At 48.5% G+C, this 12,289-nt stretch overlaps 1 protein-coding gene across 5 annotated transcripts; it reads left to right on the forward strand.

Moving 5' to 3' along the window:
* The first annotated feature begins 1,194 nt into the window (after positions 1–1,194).
* On the forward strand, positions 1,195–11,600 carry LOC115457508 (senecionine N-oxygenase-like). Of its 5 annotated transcripts, none has more exons than XM_030186943.1 (8): positions 1,195–1,239; positions 1,851–2,004; positions 5,992–6,032; positions 6,306–6,535; positions 7,776–7,914; positions 8,549–8,691; positions 10,196–10,248; positions 10,590–11,600. In XM_030186943.1, the coding sequence occupies exons 3-8, from the start codon at positions 6,012–6,014 to the stop codon at positions 11,444–11,446; spliced, it is 1,443 nt and encodes a 480-aa protein (XP_030042803.1). In that variant the 5' UTR covers positions 1,195–1,239; positions 1,851–2,004; positions 5,992–6,011; the 3' UTR covers positions 11,447–11,600. The 5 variants fall into 5 exon arrangements, with proteins under 5 accessions (XP_030042803.1, XP_030042804.1, XP_030042801.1 ...); XM_030186944.1 differs by lacking the exon at positions 1,195–1,239 and adding an exon at positions 1,323–1,399 and having other exon boundaries at positions 1,853–2,004; XM_030186941.1 differs by lacking the exon at positions 1,195–1,239 and adding an exon at positions 1,428–1,531.
* The last annotated feature ends 689 nt before the right edge of the window (positions 11,601–12,289 follow it).

Below are 12,289 nucleotides of genomic sequence, written 5' to 3' on the forward strand. Positions count from 1 at the left end.
CACCAAATTATTCAAAACTTCCAAGAGCGTGCAGGAGGATGTTATGAAATGTAACAGACAGTGCAAAGTGATGCACGTTGGGAAGAAGAATCCAAACTATAACTACAAGATTCTAGGTCCCCCATTAGGAGTCACGGACAAAGTTAAAAATCTGCGTATTATGTAGCGGCAACCAAAAAAAATCAACGTGAATAGAGAATAAATGAAAGGATATCAGAATATCACTTCATGGTGCAATTCTGGTCACAGCATCTCAAAAAGATAAGAGTGGGGGACAGGATAAAATCACAAAAAAAATGGCAAAAATATTTTTGCCATGCTGTGAACTCTGTTTTATGGTAGGCCCTTGATAAAAAGAAAATTCTCTCCTGCCTCACAACTCCTCCAAACATTCTTTGCAGTGCATTTGAAAGGACAAAAATCCCTGCTCTTGCCAGTGATGTAATTATCATTTTTTTTCTTACATGTGTACCCTGTGCTTTCCCACTCATAGCAGGTTCAATGTGGCTTACATATTATATACAGGTACTTATTTGTACCTGGGGCAAGGGAGGGTTAGGTGACTTGCCCAGGGTCACAGGGAGCTGCCTGTGCCTGCAGTGGGAATTGAACCCAGTTCCCCAGGACCAAAGTCCACCACTGTAACCACTAGGCCACTCCCCCTTCCATTCAGCCAAGGGAAATCTCTTGAAATCACAAGTTGGGGGGGGGGGGGGGTCCCTCACCGATGTCACCCATTAAGCCAGGACAATAGAGGCACCAGTACAGCAGGCAAGGTAATATCTGACTGTAAACAAGAATTCAGTGGTGCTGGGCTGTGCTGCTCACCTAGCTTAAAACAAAACAGAAAGCTAGTTAGCTAGAAAACTCCATCTGCATTCCTAGAGATCCCGAGTAGGCATCAGCACACCGTTTTCCCTGCAACCAAAGAGGTAGGAAAAAAACACTGAGATAGAGTTTCCTGATTACTTTAATGCAGCTGCTACTTTTTCATGGGTGTGGAAGTTAGCAGGGCGCCCCAACCACCTTCCTCTTGCAGATCAGGAAGAAACCTCGCTTCTACCATCAGATCTGGAGTTCTGAACCGATTCCGCGGGGACTCAGAGATCGGGGGAAGAGGAAGGGAGTGTGACCACGTGGCGGAGCCTCTTCCGAACTACAGTTCCCGACGTTCCCCTGCCCCGAGCCTCCCTGCGCATGCGCCCTCGGGAGGAGGAGAAGGAGAGAGTGGTGGAGCTGGTGAGTGGGTGGAGGACGGACAGAGGGAGGGGGAGGTGATCTATTCTGGGCTGACTCCATAGAGACTCAACTAGAGAGGGTGGGGATGAGTCATAAAATCTACATTCCCTGGGAGCAAGCTGCATTACAAGTCCTATAATCCATGCACACCCAGACTGGGGTAAAGCTGCCTGCTAGAGGCTGTTTCGTGCACTTGGAATAAATCATGCGTGTGGACGTTCATCTGCCAAGTTGCTCAGTTCCTGGAAGGAGACTTTTTGACTCGTTCCGGTTTGCATCCCAAAGCAATGTGGTAATTGTAGTCCTTGATTCTACCCACTACTGCTGGTGCCATAGAGCACCTGAAAGGGTTGTGAAAATTCCAGGACGGACCTTAAATCTCCCTTCTGGAACTGGGTATTTTCGGCATCTCTCTCCACGTGTGTGATCTGCATAACTGCTGCTTGCATATCTGCACGTGTGCTGGTTATCTACACGTGTGTGTGTGTGCATGCACATATATTTATCTGTTTTGTTTGTGTGTGTCTGTGTGTGCATACACAGTGCCTTCCCTGGAGGGATGGGAAAGACATGGCTATGTATTATTTCAGATTTGTTTTCTTATTTCCTAGAGGTAACTAACACAAACCATGCCTGCATAGTGTCTGTCTGGCTTCCTAAGACTTGCATCGCGTGTGATGTTGGCTGCAGTGTGTCTTAACTCGTGATGGCCAAAGTTCACAGGGACGCATTAGGTGAACATAGAAGAGGGACTCTGAGATCTCGGTATGTATCACAGACTGTTCTGTGTATATCCCCAGGGAGTTATGCCATTATATGTATGTACAATTCTCCAAGGCACCGTGCAGAAAGTTTAAAAGTATGACGGGCAGTGTGGGAGTAGTTTGCTAGAGTGATTTCAGTTAGCCCATCACTCTGTGTGCCTGGAAACAGGCGAGGGGATCGGGACGATGCTGACTTGGACTGCACTGCCTTGGGAGGAGGTAATTCATGGGCGTTATGGCCCCATCATGTTTGTACAACCTCAGCCTGGGGCTCTGCAGGTTCAGCATCTCTCTGTCTTTTCCTGCCCGCAGGCCCGGATGGTCAGGGGCCTATGCAGAAAGCTACCCGGGGCCTAAGCGTGTGGTTACTGCAGGTTTTACTTGCCATGCAATGTAGAGAGGGATTGAGCACGGGTGTTAGTTAAGTCGTGCAGAATCCACGTCCGCAAGTTGCATTTTAAAATGAATGCTGATGAGGCCATTGTGTCTTAGCGAGGTAAATAGAGGCTTCAGATGCGCAATTGCTGTGAGCATTTTTCCGCTAGGTCGGGGGCGGTGCACGAGGGGTTCACGGAGAGGATTTCATGCCAGTTTTTCAGTTTCGTCTCCTTTTGCAAGGCTCTCTGCAAGGTTCAAATGCAGATGAGAGATAACAGATATATGTGTGTGTCTGAACAAAACTGAAGGTGAAAGCGCACATCAGCGACGCCTGTTCTGCGCCTAAAAATGAGCCGTGCGAAAAATTTAATTTCTATGAGGCTGATATTTAGGTGCAGAGTGACAGGTACTGATGTGAGCTGCCACTCAGTTTTTGTTTGGACATGTGCACAGAAGCTACGCTTACCATGAAACCGCTGTGCACATGTGTCCGGCAAACTCTCCCCTCCCCCCTTTAGCTGCAAGATTTCCACACATATAAAATTTGCATGGTGTTAAGAGCCACATGCTCAGGCATCAGCACATGCCCCAACCATGAGTCTCTCTGCATCAGTCCCTCAGGGGTGACAGATTTTGTAACCGTTTTACTACTACTACTACTACTTAACATTTCTAGAGCGCTACTAGGGTTACGCAGCGCTGTACAATTTAACAAAGAGAGACAGTCCCTGCTCAAAGAGCTTACAATCTAATAGACAAGTGAACGGTCGGTCCGATCGGGGCAGTCAAATTGGGGCAGTCTGGATTCACTGAACGGTAAGGGTTAGGTGCCGAACGCAGCATTGAAGAGGTGGGCTTTAAGCAAAGACTTGAAGATGGGCAGGGAGGGGGCTTGGCGTAAGGGTTCAGGAAGGTTGTTCCAAGCATAGGGTGAGGCGAGGCAGAATGAGCGGAGCCTGGAGTTGGCGGTGGTGGAGAAGGGTACTGAGAGGAGGGATTTATCCTGTGAACGGAGGTTACGGGCGGGAACGTAAGGGGAGATGAGGGTAGAGAGGTAGTGAGGGGCAGCAGACTGAGTGCATTTGTAGGTAAGAAGGAGAAGCTTGAATTGAATGCGGTATCTGATCGGAAGCCAGTGAAGTGACCTGAGGAGAGGGGTGATATGAGTATATCGGTTCTGGCGGAATATGAGACGTGCAGCAGAGTTCTGAACAGACTGAAGGGGGGATAGATGGCTAAGTGGGAGGCCGGTGAGGAGTAAGTTGCAGTAGTCCAGGCGAGAGGTAATGAGAGCGTGGACGAGAGTTCGGGTGGTGTGTTCAGAGAGGAAAGGGCGAATTTTGCTGATGTTAAAGAGGAAGAAGCGACAGGTCTTGGCTATCTGCTGGATATGCGCAGAGAAGGAAAGAGAGGAGTCAAAGATGACTCCGAGGTTGCGGGCAGATGAGACGGGGAGGATGAGGGTGTTATCAACTGAGATAGAAAGTGGAGGAAGAGGAGAAGTGGGTTTTGGTGGAAAGACGATAAGCTCGGTCTTGGACATGTTCAGTTTCAGGTGGCGGTTGGACATCCAGGCAGCAATGTCGGATAAGCAGGCCGATACCTTTGCCTGGGTCTCCGCGGTGATGTCTGGTGTGGAGAGATACAGTTGGGTGTCATCAGCATAGAGATGATACTGGAAACCATGAGATGAGATCAGGGAGCCCAGGGAAGAGGTGTAGATTGAGAAGAGAAGGGGTCCAAGGACCGATCCCTGGGGAACACCAACAGATAAGGGGATGGGGGTGGAGGAAGATCCATGAGAGTGAACTTTGAAGGTGCGGTGGGAGAGATAGGAGGAGAACCAGGAGAGGACAGAGCCCTGGAACCCAAATGAGGACAGTGTGGCAAGAAGTAAGTCATGATTGACAGTGTCAAAAGCAGCGGATAGATCCAGGAGGATGAGGATGGAGTAGTGGCCTCTGGATTTGGCAAGGAACAGGTCATTACCTTGGTAGTGAACTCAAGGTTGATCTTTTGCACCTTGTCGCGGAAGTAGTCAGCCAGTGATTGAGGAGAGAGTGACGGGGGGGTGGGAGCGGAGGGCACTTTGAGGAGGGAGTTAAGGGTGGCGAAGAGACGACGAGGGTTAGAGCTGAGAGAATTAGTCAATTGGGTGTAATAGTCCTGTTTGGCAAGGAATAGTGAGGACTGGAAGGAGGATAGCATGAATTTGTAGTGAAGGAAATCTGAATGGGTGCGAGATTTCCTCCAGAGGCGTTCAGCAGATCGGGCGCAGGAGCGAAGGTAACGGATGCAAGGGGTCAGCCAGGGCTGGGGATTAGTACGCCTTGTGGGACGGGAGGTGGATGGTGCAAGGGTGTCCAGAGCAGAGGAGAGAGTGGCATTGTAAGCGGAGACAGCCTCGTCAACAGACTCGGAGGACATGATGGAGGGGAGGGAGATTAAAAATACTAGATGATAAGGTGGGAGGGTCAATAATCTGGAGATTCCTGGAAGTAGTGGTTAATGTTGGGCGGGGCTGAGGGGGAGGGTGAAGAAGTGTGAAGGTGATCAGGTGATGATCAGAGACAGGAAGAGCTGAGGTGTGGAAATTGGAGGGTGAGCCGGAAGAGGAGAGGACGAGGTCAAGGCAATGGCCATCACGGTGAGTAGGGGTGGTGGAACAAAGCTGGAGGTTGAAGGATGATGTTAGAGTGAGGAACTGAGAAGCGTGAGAGTTGGACAGGTCATCAACGTGTATGTTGAAGTCTCCGAGAATGAGTTTTACAGTTTTACAGTCGTTATTGAATATGTTGTGGGGAAAATAAACATTTAGATTTTTTTTGGTGCATAATTCCTTGGGGGTGTAACTAAATATGCTTTGTGTCTGTGTGCACACTGGAGAGAGCTCAGATCTAGGACGTCCAGAATTAAGGCGTTTCTACCTTTTCTGTGTGTCTCTGTATTTTTCCTGCACATTTCTGTTTATTTCCTTTGTGCTCTGGGATAATTGTATTCAAGAACCAGTGGGGGTCAGAGACCTTAAAATAGAGACGAAAGCTGTGATTGTTTGTTTCTTTCAACATATTGTTATTTTATTTCTGGGTTGTTGTTTTTTTTCCGAGCCCAGTATCCTGGTTCCAATAGTGGGCAATCCAGGTCACGAGTACCTGGCAAGATCCCAGAACAGTAAAACAGATTTTATGCTGCTTATCCTAGAAATAATTGTATGGACTTTTCTTTTAGGAAATTACCCAAACCTTTTTTTTTAAACCCTGCTAAGCTAACTGCTTTTACCACATTCTTTGGCAACAAATTCCAGACTTTAATTACACATTTAGTGAAGAAATCTCCGGTTTGTTGTAAATGCACTACTTAGTAGCTTCATTGCGTGCCCCCTAGTCCTAGTATTTTTGGAAAGAGTAAACAGACGCTTCACCGTCAACCCGTTCTACTCCACTCATTATTTTATAGACCTCGATCATATCTCCCCTCAGCCTTCTCTTCTCCAAGCTGAAGAGCCTACTCTAGTCGCTTTAGCTTTTTCCCATTGGGAAGTTGTCCCGTCCCCTTTATCTTTCTCAGACACCTCCTTTAGCTGGACTGAATACTGCATTTTTCTTGACAGGTGGATCAGATTTTCTACATATGACCGTCTTTGGGGAAATGGTAAACAAAAAATGAGGTTTTAACGAATTCTGTTTGCGTAAACAATATGTAATAACAGTCCAAATCCCATTCTTTTATGTAAAACAATAAAAAAAAAAAGTTACAGACTTTTAAACGTGCAACTTTTTCAGACTGCTTATGGACCCATGACATGAAAAATCAGCCACTGTCACATTTTGGATGCCAGAGACAGTCAAATATAAAGGAAATTTCATGAAACTGGTGCCTTGGTTTAGTAGTTTCCAGCTGACGTGTCTTTTCTCCCTTCTCAAGGCTGCATGTGTGCGAGCCATGGCTGATGAGAGGCTGCGAGTGGCCGTGATCGGTGCCGGTGCGGCTGGGCTTTGCGCTGCTCGCCACATCCTAGCCAAGCAGGACTTGTTTGCCCCGCCAGCGGTGTTCGAGTCGGCTGAGCAGATCGGTGGTACCTGGGTGTACCGGGAGGGGCCTAGCGTGACTGAGGATGAGTTTCCCGTCTCCTCCAGCATGTACCGGGATCTCAGGTAAAGAAAAAAAAAAACCCCAAACAAGCCAGGACTGGAAATGAGGAGTCTGCGCACTGGAGCAACTGCTTAACTGTCATAATTAGATTCAGTTTGGCCCACTGTTGAGGACACCATCCAGCAAAACAGAGCGAAAAGTCTCCGAATTTATTATTTAGTTATTATTTAATTTTCAAACTTTATACCACCTATACCGAAGCGATTTACAAAATGCAAGCACAGCTATAAACAAAATATGAAAAAAAAACCATACAAAATTACGGGCCCTGTTTACTAAGCCGAGCTGTATGTGCTCAAACATTTTAGCTAACCTCCCCATGCGTGGTCCTGCTTTAACTAGCACCGTAAATAAAATTACTGCTTTCACTATTGTTCGGGCGCCCGGGCGGGTTTTGCCGGTCCGCCCGTTTGTCCGGATTTCTGGACAAGCGGGTGGCGGACCTATCCTAGTCTCCCCTCCCTTTCCTTACTATCTACTGCCCTGGTGGTCTAGTGATCTCTCCGGGGCAGGAAAGCGCCCCCTCTTTCCTGCCCGGAGCGCTGCCCTTGCCCTGCATCCTGTTGCTGTGTGACGCTCTCGGGATTCAAAATGGCCGCCGAGAGTTGACGCGGCCTCGCTAGGGTTACCATATGGCTCCAGAAAAAGGAGGACGGATTGAGCCAGCCGGGTTTTACTTCCATTGCTTTCAATGGAAAGCAATTGCGCCAGCCGGGTTTTACTTCCATTGCTTTCAATGGAAAACAATGGAAGTAAAACCCGGCTGGCTCAATCCGTCCTCCTTTTTCTGGAGCCATATGGTAACCCTAGGCCTCGCGAGACTTCGACTCTCGGCGGCCATTTTGAATCCCAAGCCCGTCACAGCAACAGGATGCAGGGCAAGGGCAGCGCTCCAGGCAGGAAAGAGGGGGCTTTTTCCTGCCCCGAAGAGGTCACGAGACCACCAGGGCAGTAGATAGTAAGTAAGGGGAGGGGAGGGGAATATGTGACAGGGGACGGGGTGAGAGCGAGAAAGGGCAGGGCGAGAATGTGAAAGGGGCATGGTGTGGGCGGGGCAGGGGGGCGCGAGATGTGTCCTCTTTTTCTGAGGACAAAATATGGTAACCCTACCTGGAACTAGTAGGGTAATTACATTAACTGGTACTGTTAACCAGTGGTATAGCTTTAACTAGTACTGGTATTGCTGCTTCTGGTTTTGATAACCATTCTGTGGCTGGGTTTCCCCTCCTTTGTCTCTCTCAGGACAAACCTTCCCAAGGAGATAATGGCCTTCCCTGACCATGCCTTCTCCTCATCTCTTCCATCCTTCATCCACCATCAGGATGTCCTGAGATACCTGCAGAGCTACGCAGAACGCTTTGGGATCCTGGAGTATGTGAAGGTGAGAGAGCATCGCCTCCAGAACTGGCCATCCCTCTAGGCAGATTAGGTGTCTGCCTAGGGCATTAGAGTTTGAGGGAAGGGGGCAGTGGCAGAGCAATGGCAGACCTTTCAGCACAGGAAGTTTTGGTTGGAGCAGATGGGACGGTTAGCCTTGAGCACGTATGAGTACTCGGAGGCCCTGTGCCACGCTCTGGGTAGAGGACAGAGGTAGAGGGGCGATAGCTTCAGTGATGACAAAAGGAAGGAAAAAGGGAGAGTTGGTGGATACTTTGGGGATTAGGGAAGGAGAGAGATGCAGGCTACCTTGGCAGGGGGAAGAAAAGGGAGATGCTGGACACCTTGGTGAGGGGGGGAAGGGAGAAGAAACGAGGGGATGCTGGACACCTTGGTGGAGGGGAAGGAGGAAGAAACTGGGAGATGCTGGACACCTTGGGGGAGGGGAAAATGGGGAGATGTTGGACACTGCACCTCGTGAGGAGAGGGGAAGTAAAGGGGAGATGCTAAATTATGGGTGCCTTGGTTGCCTCAACAACATATTCCAATCCCACAGAGATAGCCCCCCCTCCCAGGGAGCAGTGGATAAAGGGGTCGAAGTTGATTTTGACTCATGGCCTCTTCTCCCCCTGTATTAGTTTCACTGTCTGGTGGAGAGCGTGAAGCCTGTGTTAAGTACCATCGAACATGAAAGGGTCACATGGGATATCACGGTACGTCATGCCAGGAACTCTCCAGAGAGGGTAACTGAGAGGTTCCACGCTGTCATGGTGTGCTCTGGGTAAGTGATTTAAGGGTCCCTCTCTCTCCGGTATATATATATCCCTCATTTTCCATATATCCCTAGCTAGGTCTGAAACAGAGGAAAAAGATTCCTTCCCGGCCCCTTATCTAACATTTGGCCCTGAATCGCTGCATCAGCAGTGTGTCTTGCTCCCTCTCTGGCCTTTCTTTTAAGATTTGATTTTCTATCTTAAACCTGGCTCTTTTTCATTTTAACCCTGTTTGCTTTAATAAATAATGTCCTGAATCCTGCTAGTTGGTCTCTCTGTGTGTCTTCACTATATTGCGAGATCCGTGAAGCAGAAACTGTCTCTGTACCAACATCTCATAGTGCTTCTGAATTTATAAATAGTGTCCAATTTACTTTTGAATGAATTTAACGTTGTAGCCATGACTCCTGCAGCTGCGAAAATATTCCAGAGCGTAATACGTGCGTGTGCGTTGGCCACCTGGGAATGGACACAGATTGGCACATGGAATTAGCACAGGTTTGAAACTTGCCAGCTGTATGGCTAGTCTTTGCGGCTTCAACCCTGTTTACTATCCACTCACCCATCTTTCCTACCCCTTCAGAATTCAGTCATTAAAAAGGATATATCTCACACTTAATCCCATATTTGGCTCAGAAATGGGTAGGCTTTAGGACTTATAGTATGGGAGTAGGCCGGTAAAGGGATGGGGCAAAGAGGGAGCGAGAGAAGCACAGAAGAGTAATGGAAACATTGAAAATGATGGCAAATAAAGACTGTATGACCCATCTGCCCATCCACAACAACCACTAATCTCTACTCTCCCTTTCTCTCCCTTAGAGATCCTATCTCACCAGGAGGTTGTACCATGAATTCACCACCGTTTCCGTAAACCAGTGGTGTAGCTATGGGGGGGCTGGGCCCCCTCAGATTTGGCCCTGGACCCCTCCCCCGGCGTCGCCAACCTTCCCCTGTCGCCATCGCTGTCGAGTACCTGTGCTGGTCCCCAATCCCTGCCAGCCGAAGTTCTGTGTCTTCAGTAATAGCAATGAATCAGCATCTGGCTTCCTAGATCTCTCTTGTTTTATGAAATGATCCCTCACCTGCTGCAGGACCAGATCAATATGAGGAATGCATAGCCTGCCTGACCCCTAGAGGGGTCCTTTGATATATTTATATAGTGTAATTAAATCTTTGCTTAACTGTCTTTTTTTTGTCTGCTACAAATAGCCCATTTGGACAATCTGAGCAGATTTGTCCGCATGAGTGTCCTTTCTCTGCACAATTCCTACATGTGCAAATCCTTTCTGACCTCTGTACTTCAAGCACGGTTAGAGAAGCGTCTTACCCATGAATAATGTTTCTATCCTCCATGTAACCCACACCGTGCTGTTTGTACAGTAAAAGTTTTTTCCTGGGTTTACAGGAAGGGAAGGGAGCCAAGTCTTTTTCTGGTGTCTGCATTACCGTCCGTTCCCATCCCCTGGAAAACACTCACCCACCCTCCTCTCTCTCCTCTCCCTCCCATTACAGACATTACTCCGACCCCTACATCCCTCCCATCCCAGGCATGGAGGAGTTTGAAGGTGAGAGTGCTGCATTACTCCCTCCCCTGTCTGTTGCTGTTATGAAAATTAATGCGTTAACCTCTGTTGTCTGCTGCTCACATCTTTGCTTTAACCAGGGTTTGCTGTGAAACACTTCCTGCATTAACCAGCACCAGGAATGCCACCCATCCTTTCTTCTGTCACCTTCCCCTTGTCCTGCTTTCTTCTCTCTGGCCCCTCCTTTGCTGTCTTCCATCTTCTCACATCCTCATTCACTTTTCTATGCCACACAGCCCCTCCTCTCTCCTCTCTCTCCCTCTGCCTTTGTTCACCTTCCTTTCTCCCCTCTCTCTCATTCACTCCTACTTGTCTTGTTTCAGGGTGTCTGTTGCATAGCCATTCTTACCGCTCCCCGGAGCCTTTTTCAGGACAGACCGTGGTGCTGCTGGGCGCCGGCCCCTCTGGGATTGACATCGCTCTGGAGCTGTCAGCGGTGGCGGAGCGGGTGATCCTGAGCCACGGGAAGTCGCCTCTGAGCTGCCAGCTGCCAGGGAACCTGTTCCAGGCTCCAGTTGTGCTCCGCCTCTCCCGTCACTCTGTCACTTTTGAGGATGGCTCCGAGCATCGAGTTGACGCTTTCATCTTCTGCACAGGTTACAACTACCGCTTCCCGTTCCTGGGGGGCGACGTGGGACTGCGGGCAGACAAGGACCTTTTGTACCCGCTGTACAAGCATCTTGTCCATGCCCGGTTCCCTACCCTCTTCTTCATTGGCGTCTGCAAGACCATTGTACCTTTTCCATTCTTCGACCGGCAGGCGCGCTTCGCTCTGGCCGTCCTGGCAGGCTCCTGTCCGCTGCCGCCGACTACGCGCATGGAGGCCGAGGTGGAGGCGGAGTACCGGTGCTTCCTGGGTTCCGGGGGAAGACCCAAGCACTTCCACCGCATGGATTCACTGCAGTGGAGCTACAGTCGTGATCTGGCCACAGCTGGAGGATTTCCTCAGCTGCTTCCAGTGATTCAGAAGATCTATGAGATGGTGAAAGCGAGTCGAGTGCAGGACATCATAGGGTACAAGAAGATTAATGTGTTCATACTGGGTCCAGAAGAGTGCAGACTGGAAAAAGGGACAGGACAGCGCGCAGTCCTTCAGCCTGAGGCCCTCCTAGAGGATAGAGGACCGGCGACAAGCAGTGCTAACCAAGTCAAAACGGATACCTGCTGTGTTTCAAAATAACAGGACCCCTTTTCTTTTTTTGCTGTAACAAAGAAATGGCAGGGTATGGAATAATAAAACTTGGCTCACAATAGGCCTATGATACACACTTGCCAGTGCAGTTTCAGGATACCGACAATGAATATGCGTGAGATTACTTCCATTGTTTGCGCATCTCTCTCATACATACTCATTGTGGGTGTCCCGGAAACCTGATTGGCTGGGTGTGGCCTGAGGACTGGGTTGAGAGGAAGCTCTAGATCAAAAGAAACGACAGAGTTATTTCTTCCATATGATAAGAATTTATTTGCACAGAGACTGATTGAAAAATCAAGGATGAATTGTTTTCTGAATCCAGCCTCCCCCAAATAGGAATAAGCTACAAATCCTTAATCAATCTATAAATCAAGAAGAATTTTTTTTTTTTTAAAGTCATTGATTATAAAAACTGGCCAAATCACCAGGTCCTGATGGCAATTGAGCTGAATTTCTTAAAAGATCTGTAAACCTAATCAATCAATGCAAAAATGCTTGGAAGTAACAGATAAAAGTTGGCATACTTGGACTGAACAAACTCAGGCGGATGGTCGTTGCCTAATCCTGGAACGGGATGTGAACTTACTCTGGATTGCACAAACCAATATCCGTAAACATTTTCACATCAGTAGTAGCCAGAGGGTTTCATAAAAGAGTGATATGCCTCATCAAATATAAAAGAGCAGTTACTAAAGGGGGTAACATCAGGAAATTGTATTTCACAGGAAGGGTGGTGGATGTGTGGAATGACCCCTCAGAGGAGGAGGTAGGGGCAAACACAGTGATGTGTGGAATAGCAGTAAACCTAAAAGGCATGGGGGGGGGGGG

The sequence above is a fragment of the Microcaecilia unicolor genome, chromosome 14 (genome assembly GCF_901765095.1).
Source record: "Microcaecilia unicolor chromosome 14, aMicUni1.1, whole genome shotgun sequence".
Classification (NCBI taxonomy): domain Eukaryota; kingdom Metazoa; phylum Chordata; class Amphibia; order Gymnophiona; family Siphonopidae; genus Microcaecilia; species Microcaecilia unicolor.

Coding starts and splice junctions, on each gene's coding strand:
- LOC115457508 (XM_030186943.1), top strand. CDS start 6,012: ATGACCGTCTTTGGGGAAATG. Junction 8,692..10,195: donor GCTGTCATGGTGTGCTCTGG/GTAAGTGATTTA, acceptor CTCCCATTACAG/ACATTACTCCGACCCCTACA. Junction 10,249..10,589: donor AGGCATGGAGGAGTTTGAAG/GTGAGAGTGCTG, acceptor GTCTTGTTTCAG/GGTGTCTGTTGCATAGCCAT.